Source organism: Ascaphus truei, chromosome 2, assembly GCF_040206685.1.
Source record: "Ascaphus truei isolate aAscTru1 chromosome 2, aAscTru1.hap1, whole genome shotgun sequence".
Lineage (NCBI taxonomy): Eukaryota > Metazoa > Chordata > Amphibia > Anura > Ascaphidae > Ascaphus > Ascaphus truei.
This window is the reverse complement of record NC_134484.1, coordinates 173,152,827-173,166,982: the sequence shown is the minus strand read 5'-3', so window position 1 is coordinate 173,166,982 and position 14,156 is coordinate 173,152,827. Positions and strand designations below refer to the sequence as shown.

The window sequence follows — 14,156 nt, the reverse complement described above, 5'->3', positions numbered from 1 at the left end:
CAGGACAGGAGGGAGCACCAGGACAGGAGGGAGAACCAGGACAGGAGGGAGTGGAGCACCAGGACCGGAGGGAGCACCAGGACAGGAGGGAGCACCAGGACAGGAGGGAGTGGAGCACCAGGACCGGAGGGAGCACCAGGACAGGAGGGAGCACCAGGACAGGAGGGAGCAGAGCACCAGGACAGGAGGGAGCACCAGGACAGGAGGGAGCACCAGGGCAGGAGGGAGCACCAGGACAGGAGGCAACCCCTCCCCCCCCCTGGCGGCCGCACCCCTGCACCTACCTACTATCACCCTGGGCGGGTGGGCAGCCACGGAGACCCGGGGAAGAAGGGGGGACACTGCGCAGCCACCAGTAGAGGAGCGGGAAGATTCTGCGTCACGGACAGTCACGCGCTCACTAGCAGCAGTCACAGGAAGTGCCGTGAGCGGCTGTGAGTGGGCTCGGGGGGAGGAAGGGGGGGGGGTCCCAGGTGGGGGGGGGGGAAGCAGGGAAGATACGCGCGCGCTTCCTTGCACATCGTGAGCGCGCTAAATCCTGTCACGCCAGTGCCCTCTGTCCCCCGCTGTTGGCAGCCCAGGATCCAGGGGGGGGCAAGTGCCCCCCCTTGCCCCCACTGTGGACGCCCATGATTGTATCATATATATATATATATATATATATATATATATATATATATATATATATATATATATATATATATAATACTGTATATAATATATATATATATATATATATATATATATATATATATATATATAAATACACCTGAAAAAATAAGAGGCCCATATTGACTAAATGGTTCTATGCCAATAGACACCTCCTGATTCCACAAATACCACATTCACTTATAAAGGCAGAGGGTGTGTTACAGCCCTGGAAGGCATTTTATGACTGTGTACCACTTGGTAAATATGGACCAATGTTTACCTTATTATGAAAAGATTGCAGTTTTCACTTTGGAAATTTGACCCAACTAAGGACATTGTACATATAAAGCTGGTTCAGTTAATTAATACTTTGGCTTTTAGCATCAGCATTAAATGTAAGAAATGTCTGCTTCAATTTGTATATGTCAAAGGCCTGTGTGTGTGTATGTGTATGTGTATGTATATGTAACATATGTGTTTCCAACAATACATGTGCTATATGCTGTATATATAGGTGCTCCTCATATTGCACGCGTCATTTTTGGACCAATGCTCCAGTCTTTGTCACATGGTAACATATGGCCCAAGGATTTCATAGTATTTTACTAGTACTATTGTTATATGCAATTAAGAGCTTCTTTGTGCCGCAGTGGGACAGACATTTTGATTACATAAATAGCAAGGCACAGAGACCCATGGGAATCTCCTTACCTTCTATAACTGAATTGATGTTGCCCATATTTTCTCTGCTGATTTCGGATAACTTCTTCATCACTTGGCTTTGCTTGTACAACTTCTCCAATAGGTCTCTCAGAGAAAACATTTGATTTGAGAGCGTAGTTTGCTATAAGAAGTAGACAAATAGACACAGGCTTAAAAAACAAAGGGAGATCATGTCTGTTGAGCGTCTTCACTGCTAAAGACAGAGACATGCAAATGTACGAAAAAGCAAATAGCTGTGGCCTGACTGAGGTTACTTTTATGCAGATGGTAATTGTAAGCAATTTAAAAATATCGTATGGTACTGGCAAAATATCATTGATAAAACAATCTACCTATCGATCAATCACCCATCTATCAATAAATCACTCTTCGATTAATATATATATCAATCAACTAATCAATCACCTATCAATTTTCTCTTAATCACTCATTTATCAATCACTCATCAATCATCAACCATCACTCATCTATCAATCAATAAATCACTCATCTACCTATCATTCAGCTATCAATCACTTATCAATCACTCATCTATCAATTCCTCATCTATCAATAAATCACTTATCACTCATCTACCTATCAACCACGTTATCAACCAATCACTCATCTATGTATCTATCAATCAAGTACTGTATCTATCAATCACTTATCTATTAGAGAGAGACAAAATAGGTATGTGCTAAAAAGTACACAATATTATATGATTATGAACAGAAATCATTGGTTTAAAAATAAATCGTGCATTATTGCTGACAGTTCAGAGGCATCAAATTGCCTTTAGTTAGAAAAACACTTGTAACGAGTTATTAAGGATTTTTTTTCTCAGTCAAAACCAATACACTAGACTAATAAAATATATTTTGCGTATACTTTCTGTTCATCCAAGTAATGCAGAAGACAGAGTTGTTGATGGCTTGCCAGCAAGGAATCCTACAGCAGACATTTATATAAATAAATATATTTGTGAATAATTGCAATATATAAATAACCTGAAACAACTGTTAACAAAATACCATATCATGAAATAATAAAATGTAGTAAAAGCTATAAAATAGGCAAGTAACGTTAGAAATCAATAAATTACAATACCAACATAACTACTATACAAATTGAATTACATGTACAGAGATAAATAATTAAAATAAGTATTTCCGCACATATGATTGACATATTTTTTTTTCTTTTTAAGTGATGGTATTTTAGGGTAAGGATTTTCAGTAGTAAAACAATAACCTGGCACATTTGTTTAGTATTGTAGCTATTACAAGAGTATAAAAGTACATGCACACATCCTTTGCCATCATACCTGAATTAGCTCAGAGCAGTACTGTAAATGTCTAACAAGTGTGATATCAAGGCTTTCATTCCCTGTAGTGAGTGGCAGGGGACTACTTGCAACACTGGTACCAACCCCGGTATCCTCAGTTAATGCTTCGCTCAGGTGTTCTCTAGCCTCTGGATGTTCACATCTGTAACCATCAACACACACTAATTAGAACTAAAGCTGGAAGCAAGAGACAATCAGTAGGGTTTAAAATTACACATTATTCTTCCCCATGATGAATAGTGCAATGGATGGCATAGTGTTGTTTGGTGGATTAGTGATTACTTTATACTTAGCAAGGACACTGCATGCATGCTAATGATGATAGAATTTCCATCCGCTTCCTCATCACAATTATTGTTATTCATAACTTCATAAGGCAGAAAAACACCGGAGCAGTGGTGTGAAAATGCAAGTGTCTTTCTATGAAGTCCGCCCAATATACTTGGTTTTAATATGACTTGTGAATCCATGCACTACTGTATGTAACTCTATGAAAAGCTATAAAGTTGATCTAAAACCATTAGTGTTTGAGGGTGCATACTTTATGTAATGTTTTCACTTACAAAAGGCTTTGCCATTATTTGCTTATTATATTGTGCATATGAACATTACGACACCACTTTGCAATTCCTCTAGTTATTAGACTATTTTATAAATGACATACATAAGATTATACACTCTTGGGAGCATGGGTTCACTCTGTGAACTATTGCTATGTAGTACAGTGTTTTTCAACCAGGGTTCCAAGGAACCCTTGGGTTCCCAGAGCATTCCTAAAGGGTTCCCTGCAATTTTCAGGTCATTTTAAAATTGTACCAAATGTAGAAGAATTTACAATGCATCTGATCTCAGACTCGCTGTTAGAGAGGGTTGGGGTTCCTCAGAATTTCACATAGGGTTCCTTAACCACAAAAAGGTTGGAAACCACTGATTGTTGTACATTGTGCAAACAGTGTTGGTGATATAATTATATTATGCTACATGTTTTTTTTGGCATGTGTCCATTGGCTAGTGAGAAGCAAAATGATATTCAAGTTTTTTTTAAAACAGTTCTGTATACAAAGATATATTAAATATACATTATTAAGACAACTTCTGTGCAGTTTCTTTTTTTGATTGACTTTTTCAGTGTTAGGCATGAAATTCAAATGTAACTTTGGCAAATGCCACTGGATATGGCTCTGTTTTGTCCAAAAATGTGAATTGCTCAATTTCGGGCAAGGATAAAGTAGTAATTCTGATGATAAACTAGTGCAGGGTGAGAACATCATTTTGAGAAAACAGATAATAGTGTCCCCTTTCAATGAACCCCTAAAATGTATCATAAAACATAATTATGGGGCAAAAGTACAATTAAATATGTGAAGTGAGGGTAGATAAACAAATAAGGATTTTTTGTTTTACGGAATAAGAAAAATGAGCACATTAAGGATGAAACATTTGTGAAGGTAAGCAAGGTACCAGCTGCCAATTTATATCATCATAAGATTAATAATACATATGTATGTTATAAGCACAGGTGCAACCCGCTCCCCCCCCCCCCTGTAAAATGATGATAATAATAATGGCTTCATTAAAGAGATGTACAAGAGACATAAGGTGTCAATTTGGTCTGTGGTAACCTAGTTTTATGCGCCATCCTCACCCTTCCTTCAATTGTGTTTTGACCCCTGTAGTGATGAAGGGGCCAGAATGAAATAATGTTGTCCGGTGAAAAGCAGAGCTGTGTGTACCATGTGTTTTAGCATCGGGTTTAGTGGAGGATTACTGAAAACTTAATAATAACCACGGAAATAAAATCTGTATTTATTAACATGTGTTTCTGGTTGCAAATGTAACAAAGTGTTACAAAAGATCTCTTCTAAAACACAGCATTTTACTCCAGTAATTTAAGGTGTCCGTATGTATTTTATGGGCTGCGTTACGTGCAAGGGGTAAACACCAGCCTGTGAAATCGTAGTAAGTTATATAAAATATTATTAGGTTACACAGTACATAATAAGTAATCTGCGTACATCAAGGAAGAGTTATAACAGTATATCAAGGGATATTGTTACTAAGCGCCAACCAGCAAGGACAGATGTCTCCAGCAAGATGTCGTCTGGTGTGTCCGCAGATATTAAACTGGCAGGTCCAGCATCAGCACGCTGGTCCCTTTGGTCAGTGCCTAAGGTAAGTCCGTGGCTTGGTTGCCTATGGTGTCCCAATAATACAAATTCGCTGCCGGTGAATGGTAAAGAATCAGTTCATAGGAGTGATTTGGTAGCTGTAGTTCTCTGCAAGAAAGCCTCCCACCATCACTCCGTCAGTGACGTCACTCCGTGTATCGCGCACCTTGATTCTCACCGATCTCAAATCACCTCCGCAGCAAGGTGGATGTTAATAGCATTAGATCACTGAGATCTCCAATCGTGATATTCTCCAACGCGTTTTGAAACCGTAGGTTTCTTCATCAGGGAAGAAATTCCAAAATCAGATTCCCTGATGAAGAAACCTACGGTTTCGAAACGCGTTGGAGAATATCACGATTGGAGATCAGTGATCAAATGCTATTAACATCCACCTTGCTGCGGAGGTGATTTGAGATCGGCGAGAATCAAGCTGCGCGACACACTGAGTAGCAGCCGAGTGACGTCACTGACGGAGTGACGGTGGGAGACTTACTTGCAGAGAGCTACAGCTACCAAATCACTCCTATGAACTGATTCTTTACCATTCACCGGCAGCGAATTTGGTAACAATATCCCTTGATATGCTGTTATAACTCTTCCTTGATGTACGCAGATTATTTTATTTAATGCGCTATGAGCGTTGTGCGCTGTTTGTGTCTTTCTCTGTTATAGTTTTTGGGGGTGTCTGAGCCACCCCTGTCTCTACAGCTGCAGACGCTCTCATCCATTTACAATTAGGATCACGTAATTAGTTTTTTATTTTTGTATTATCACAATCTCACTTGGGTTTTTTGTGTGGTTGATATTGAGTTTGATTTTAGTAGCGCACTTTTATCACCTTGTTTCACATAGTAAGTTATGTATTTAGTAATATTTGCTTTGTGTGATGTGAAGAACGTGTAATGCTAGGACCGTGAGAAACTTACACAGCATATTCTCCCTTCAAACCTTAGACACTACATTATAATACTTTAAGCTATACAGTAGGCAAGTCCAGAAAGTAATAAAGTATATTAAGACCATTCTCGCTTGAGCCTTTAGTTACTCTTGGCCTACCGTAGGTCAATAAAAACTACATGTGATTTACATGCCATGATGACGAATGAAAAATAAATGTTGGACAAGTAACAGATGACAGATGTCTACAACAGTACAAAGACAAAAGACGGAAAAAAAGAAGGGCCAGGAAAATAAAAACCAGGCAATACACAATGCTACAGTCATGACTTTTCCATGCAAAAGAAAAAAACCTACACCATGCTGCTTATATCTGGCCCTTTGTTACTGTTACTGACAAGCTTATCCCACTGCAAAGACTCAACGGGCTACAAAGAAAAGACAGAGAAGGGAAAACATGGAAGACGTTAGTAACAGCATCAAAACCAGGTACAAACGTTTTCAAGGAAGATCTTGTAGCCAGTTACCAGAAGTGTTCATTCTTTCACTGATTATACATCGAATATGATGATTATAGTTTTGTCAGATATTATCATACTATTGCCAACAGCAAGCAGGCTATTTTCTGATCAAAAAGAATTGGCTGCCGATGTTGGTGGCTTTACAAAATAAGGCTAACGAGCTGAAGTAAAGCAATACTAATGATGTAGTACACAGGTATGTAACATGTATTGAATAGTGCATGGTTTTTCATCACCCTTTAAAACACTGTCCATCGCCACCTTAAGATTGCCACACAGACCAATGGCACAGACATCATTTTCGTTTTAGCTTTCTCTTCCTTGAATAATGTGTGCACCAGGAATTTTTGTTGGGGACAGGAGGAATATTTAACACTCCTTACGTACAACTTACCTGGGCTTCTCCACCTCAGAGTCTGAAAACACTGAGTCTGCACCTCCACCATTATAAACCATACCATCACCACCATCATCATCATCATCATCAACATCATCATCATCAAAGTCAGAGGTGTTCAGGAAATCAAAGCTTTCTAAAGCACTCTCAACAGTTAGACTTATACTGGAAGACCTGCTTCGGTTTACAGCTGGCTTGCACTGGAAAGGTAGAAGGGACTTGTGAACTCCAGAGATATGTTAGAGGAAAGAGAAGCAGTAAAGATGATAATCAAGTCAATGTTTGCTCCCCCATTTGGGCGGGTGTTGCAATCATCCATATCTTATATCATTGGAAGTGTTTTATTATTTCTTATAAGAGGTGTCTTTTAACCGTGCATCTAAAGCAGAGTGGGTCCCTAGTGCAGAAAAAAGTGATGTACACATGTGAACTGTGCCACGGGCTGCAGTTATATGAAAACAAATTTTCATATATCATTCAAAATAACATACATATATATATATAGCACAACAAAAAAGTATCCTTATAATGAAGCACACGGGCATACCAAACTATGATTATTGTTACAAATGTATTAGTATAAAGATAAAAACAGTGGGAGAAATATAAAAGAGGAGGGGGACTCACAACTGACAATACAGATATACCATGAGGACAAAGGCACATTAATTGGTCAAAAGAATCACCAATGGCTGTTATGATAGACAGTCAAATACATTCAATCCAAAAAATTGGTAGTTCAATAAAAGGTACTATTCTGTAAAGTAACATGTTACTGCAGAGCTGTGTACTATAGATAGAAGTATGCCTGTAATATAATCCTAGATTGCATATGAACAATATTGCCTAGGGTGATGTCAAAGAATCCAGTACAAGAGCATGTATCACAATGATGTTAAATTATGATACATCACCAAAATCTGTGTGGTTGGTATGATCAAAAAATGAATTGCAGAAGCCTCCTATAATGGAAAAAGTCAGGGGTCCCCCTCCACAGACTCCCACTCCAACGCGTTTTGACAAACGGTCTTCTTTGGGGACCGTGTGTTATTTTGCATGATACAGTATATGAAAATTTGTTTTCATATAACTGCAGCCCATATGTATTATATATAAAATAATTATTTATAAAGTCTATGCTACAAAATAATATAATATACTACTTGGCCAGTGGCACTCATTACATTTGAAACTCAGAAGCTACGTTTGTATCCCTGCTCCTGTTTTCGCCTATCTTCCTACTACTGATACTGAGCAAGCACAAAATACTCGGAATGGGACATACGGGTGTTGCCATTTGGCCGTCACCAAATTGCCACCGACCCTTTGCCACCAGGAAGACTCACCACAGGTCATCTTGCCGACAGTCAACTTGCCACCATCTTTAAATGTCCCTCCCCCCCAGCTGCATGGCCCCTTGCGCAGCCGCCGCCGCTCCATGGGAACTTTCTAAATGTGTCTTGGCAGCTGGCGGCCAACCTGAGCGTCCTGCTGGGCGCACGCATACACCCGTTCACAAATGCTGTTGGAGCGGTGGCCGCGTGAGGTGCCCTTCGGCTATGGAGGATATTTGAAGATAGCAGCCACACGAGGTGCCCTACGGCTGGCTGGAAGGCCATTTGAAGATGGCGGTGACATGACCGGTGGCAAGCGGCCTGCGGTGCGTCGTTCTGGTGGCGATTTGATCGTGGCCAAACATCCTAGACTGACAAATACTAAGTTGGGTGATTCATTGAAAATATAGAATTGACCAGAGAGAAGATTAGATGCTTTGTCTCTTATAAAGTAAAATAACAAAAGGAGGGAGAGGGAGTAGATAGTATGATGCCTTTTATTGGACCAACAAGTAGTTGAAATGTTACAAGCTTTCGAACCTCTGAGGGTCCTTCATCAGGCATTTGTCTCTCATATAAACTTTGTTGAATCACTTGTTGATATTATTTTTAAACAATGTCCTGATGGCACTGTTGCTGATAAGCTTTAGAAACACTTTATCTAAGATGTGGTGAATTTGTTCATTATTATATTAGAATGGATCAGTCTTAAAACACATTTAAGAGGTGGAGAGACAATCTTCTGGAAGTTGTTCACAGACATTTTGCTACATATCATTTTTAAATGACGTTATACTGTTTGTTCCATCACAATAGTAATATATTGACATTTGTTTTAACAAGGTATTAACCGTTTATAACTCTTGTAGTTTTCTATCTATCTATCTGTTAGCAGGATGGGATGGAAACCTTTGACACGGTAAGTATATAAATTGTTCATGGAGTTCCAGAAACCACAAAAGATTAGATTTAGTTGAACAGGGAGTTTTTTGTGGTCTCGATAAGTAATGTATAATTGATTTTGTCATTTGGGTCCAGTAAACAAAAAAATATAGGCTTTCTCCAGAACCAATAAGGGTACTGATTCTCACACATTTTGAATAAAATCAAATACAACACAATTCTATATTAGGGGGGGGAAACAAAGTCTAATAACATTATTGTGACAATCTTCCCTGAGGTCACAATAAAAGCTTACAATCTCTTACACTTTATGTCACACTTTGTCAAACACACAAAAATGGAAACCACTGATGAGACAAAATGGAGAAAAGAATATGTATTAATATACTTTTATTACTGCAAAATAATATTTGAAACATACTGTATATATAATTGGAAATTCAAGGAATTAAGGAGATATGGACAGACTAAGTGGGCCTCTCATCACATTTACAGCCCCTATCAAATATGCTGCAGAGCCATAATGTGCAAGTGAGTGGGGCTTAGTGCTTCACTTACAAGGAGATGAGTGCCCCATAATGAAAAAGGGAACAATATTTCTAAAACATATATACATAAAGACAAATATTTACGGCATGAAGGCCATGCATCTGGTATTTTTTTTTAAGCAAATGTGTAAAACTGCCAGTTTCAAGTAAAAGCTTTCTCACTATCTTCAATTAATCAACACGTTAACTGGTTTTGAAACATAATACTATTATAATACTTTCATTATTAAGCATCAGTATTTTTATGTACTGATATCAGAAGTGCATTACCACTGAAAAAAAGTATATGGACTATTTCTGTATAGGGTTTGATTGAGCATCTTTATAATTGGCCTAATGCTTTGTAACTCAACCCCGATCACCGCAGCTTTGGGACTTTAAAAGGATTCTTTATTCAAGCATAAAACCATTAGGAAAAGCATGTTGTATTATGTAATTCACAATATTTGACATTTCTCTGCTTTTGAACTTGGCTCTTGGTCATGTTTAGAAGAGAACCATTGAAAATACGGAATGACTTCGTGCTTTCCACCACTGCAACTTCTTTTTATGTTGTTAAGTGAGACTGTGCGTGTTAAAGACAGATGTTAGCACTGTAGTTTGAGATAGTTCACAGGTTGCTCTGAAATGCTGCTTAATAGCACGGTAATAAAAATTGACAGCCCCCACACACAATGCACAGTCATGATACAGTTATGTATCTGTATCTAACTTAAACACAGTCATGTTTTACATTCACTTACTTTCAGAACATCCTCTAGGTGTGTAATTTCGTGGTACAAATCCTGATACTCTGCATATTGGCTTTTACAAGGCTCAAGAGTTAGAAGAAGTCCTTGCAAAGACTCCTCTAAGCTTCCATCTAAATAGGACCTACAGCCTTCAGATTCGCCACCCGTGGAGCAATCAGACAGCAGCCTTTCTGGGGTAGCAGGTATTTCAGTTGAAGTAAGCCTCTTTACTAGCTGCTTGGTGATATTGCCTTCACAAGTGTCTAGCTCCACAGGCTTCAGCTCAGAAACCTCATCTGAGTCTTGCAGTATTGGCACCGAGACATTCAAATTTATGAATATGTTATTACCCCCAGGGGGTGTGGGGCTTTGGCAAGCAGAGGAGTCAGCCTTGTCTCCTGCTAAGGCTTCCTCGTTTTCACTGACGTGCTCGGTGTGGGACTGAGAGTCTTGAGAACGCGTAAATGAGTCCGCAGAAGATCGGGCACTGGTGTTATCCATCACTGGGTCCTCCAAGGACATGTGACTGAGGTTATGCTCTGCGGGTGTGACAGTGATTTCAGGATTGGAGTAGCCCAGGGAAGAAGAGGCAGCTGACCGTGGAGGAGTGCAGTCACCATTTGGTAAGTCATCAAAACTTAAAGAGAGGGGTCTCTTCTCCATGGATTCCACACCCGTATCAAAAACATCATCTTGTAAATTGGACTGCAAAAACAAAATGGAACCTTTAAAATTGGACTGTAACTTACTCAAAATGGAATTTCATCGCATTTGAGTGAAAAAAAAAAACCAGAAAGAAAATAATAGAACATGTTAATTGTAAATGGAGGAAGTTAATTCTAAAAAAAAAAAAAAATATATATATATATATATATATATATATATATATATATATATATATATATATATATATATATATATATATATATATATATATATATATATATATTTATATTTAATGGGCTTTTTTTCTGGTTGATAAAGTGTGTAGAAGTTGCTGCAATGTTGAAAAATGCTTACTTATTTTTTTCATTACTTCCAGAAATGCTGAAGTATTTCAATATATGGTAAAGAAATAAGCGTCCTTACATAATGACATATAATCTGGTTTTAAGGGCCTGTGCAGGCTGTCCGGTGTACTTGTGCAATGTGTTTTAGTGTAATAAGAAAAACTGTGTTACTTGTACCCAGCCAAAGGCGTCTGCATTGTGTTAAAGGGCTTCTTAAACTGATCTTTATCAACATACAAGTTGTTTGTTATTCATTACTCAAGTTATAAAGCAGGAATCACTGTCCTAACAGATGCCTTGCTCAGAAAGTCATTTGTGGAAATAAACAGTAATCCATGTTTCAACTTGTACAGCAAGCCTTGGAATCGCTTCATTCTTCTTTCTACTAAATGTAGAATTGGAGCATGAATAAACAATGTAAACCATCTTAAAGTGCAAATGCTGAAATAATATGTGTACCCATTTATACAAATGAATGAGCAGATCAATGGTTTGCTACCCCGTGATAAAATGTTCCATTGTTCAAAATACCCGCAATTAAACAAATGAGAACAGAAGAAAAAACATATTTGATTTTTTTTTTTCCAGTTACAATGGTGCTGTGGGAGGGATGAAATGTTTAGAATATGGAAACAAGTTTTTATCCGGCAACCACTCAGCAACACGGAAATGTGGAAACATAGGTAAGTGAAGAACAAAGAACAAAGGGGTAGAGCCTCAGATCCCGAAAGCTGCTGCACGCTACGTGGTTCAGCCATTTCCCTTAAAAATAATGGAACGATACATTTTAACAGACCGTCAGTTTCTTCATATGAAAATGAGCCCTTTACCCAACTACAGAGACCCTCAGACGTCAGTTACTGTTAAAGAACGCTAATAATGCAATAATATGTAGCCCCTGTAGAATGGTTGCACACCCCTGGTCTAAAGTATGAGTTTACCAGAATTAATCTACATATGAGAAAATGATTTTCAAGGTGACAGAAGTAACCAAAATAATATTTAATTACACACAGTTCAGGCACTGCGTTTAAAAAATAAAATAAAACATGTAACATATATAATATTCTTATTGTATAGTATACTATATACGTTTCCTAATAACGTTCTTTCCCAATGCGTATGATCAGTGTATTATTTTAGGCTACAGTAATCCCCATTCATTGGTTGTTTTGCTAATGGACCTTACTTTTGCATACCATTAGCCTTGAGCGTACCCGTTAATAAATAGGAAAATAAAGTGCGTTATCTATTTCGGGAATGTTATGTTATTAGAACATAATTAACGACCTTCTGAGGATCTACCCCACAGAGAGCCAATAAGAGCATGCATGAAAAGTTCTGACTGACAGAGCTTCAGGAAGCACACAGCTCTGCCCCGTCTATGTAACTCACATATCTCTCTTGGCCTGCGCTAGGCCTCAGCCTGAGAGATGGTAGATCACTAAAAGAACGACTGCGCCGGAGCTTGTCAAAGAAAGTCTCCTGCAGCGCATCCATAATTGACAGTCGCAGCCTGTCTTGTGGAGGGTTCAGCCATTTCTTCAACGGGTTAAAAGCAAAAGGATGTTAGTAAACGCAGAGCTCAACGATTACCACAGCAAAGCGACATTTTGTCTCATTTGGAAAGATGGAATCAAAATGGCTGTTGAAGGCTACAGGGGATGAATCAAAACAAAAACGGATACAAGTCTGACCATACTAGTAAGGTTTCTCTTTTGTCTTGCAGATATATTTCAGCATCTGAATAAAAATGTTTCTAACAGATATTTGCATATTCACACATCGTGTATGATGCGACAGTTAAAACAGAGTCCTCAGTGCAATGCCAAAAACAAACATTAGGTAGGAGTTATGAAAGCTTGGCCAAGCAAAACTAGCATGTAGCAGGGAAAACAGAAATAGCTGCAGCCCACCAATAGGCGGGTCAAGGGGATATCTTGCCAATATCTTTCATTCACTGTAATACAGTATCTCTGAGAAACCCGGTATACTTACAAAGAAGGAATGCTCTTTAAAGGTGGGGGTTTCTGGAGTGCCCTGGCTGTATATAGAGACTCTTCTCTGTATAGCAGATGCCTTATTTAAGTTGCCTGTGGAGGGAGTCAGATCCTCAACATCGAAGGGGCTGCAAAACAATAGCATTTCTCTTAGGTTACAGGAATGCAAGTGTTACACACGGAGATAATCTTTACATGCGTTTATAAAGGACACGATGTTGGCAGGAAAGGGATATTTGCCCTATAGTATTTTTCCTGCCTACTTTAATATTGTAGGATCAATGTGATTTTCAAGTGTTACTTCTCTTTCCTAACCAGTCATTTTCTATTTTGCCTATGATGGTGCCGATCGGGGCACTAGCGCACTGTAACAAAGTAATTCGCTACTTCTGAGTGTGTACACACATACATATATACACACACACACACACACACTAATATATATATATATATATATATATATATATATATATATATATATATATATATATATACATACACACACAGTACACACATACACACCGTGCAAGCTAGTAAGCACAATAGCAGGTGGTGCACACTAGCTGCTAGTAGTAAGATAATGAGCTGTGCTGTGGCTCACTTTAGCTGCGGCTAGGAAAGCTGCTTTTTCCAATCACCTTTATAAATGAATAGATAGATGTCTGTTTACCAAAGTTTTTGTAGAGTACCAATTATTTTGCAAAAAAACAAACTACAAATAAGAAATGACAGAAGTTATATTCAGTTTTTATGCAGCTCATAGTGGCAAACAATGGCACCAAGCTGGATTCCTGGCCACAGTTCTGAATCAGACCAATTAACTGCATTTATTATTCACAAACCCAGCAGTAAATTAAATAAGTAGTTCCCCTTCTGTCCCACCCATTTCTTTATATGGATGGGAAGCAGGGGGTCCCTGGAGCTGAACCATGTTAATTTCCGC

General features: G+C 38.6%; 1 protein-coding gene across 4 annotated transcripts in view; it reads right to left on the bottom strand.

Moving 5' to 3' along the window:
* Window positions 1-14,156, bottom strand: part of RIPOR2 (RHO family interacting cell polarization regulator 2) — a 141,083-nt gene that overhangs the window by 26,833 nt on the left and 100,094 nt on the right. For 3 of the 4 annotated variants that reach the window (XM_075585570.1, XM_075585568.1, XM_075585569.1), the window contains exons 12-17: window positions 13,212-13,341; window positions 12,609-12,755; window positions 10,216-10,908; window positions 6,685-6,887; window positions 2,681-2,843; window positions 1,363-1,495 (exon numbers count right to left, since the gene is read on the bottom strand). In XM_075585570.1, coding sequence (XP_075441685.1) covers window positions 1,363-1,495; window positions 2,681-2,843; window positions 6,685-6,887; window positions 10,216-10,908; window positions 12,609-12,755; window positions 13,212-13,341 — 1,469 coding nt within the window. The remainder of the gene's footprint in view (window positions 1-1,362; window positions 1,496-2,680; window positions 2,844-6,684; window positions 6,888-10,215; window positions 10,909-12,608; window positions 12,756-13,211; window positions 13,342-14,156) is intronic. The other variant, XM_075585571.1, reaches the window with a different exon arrangement.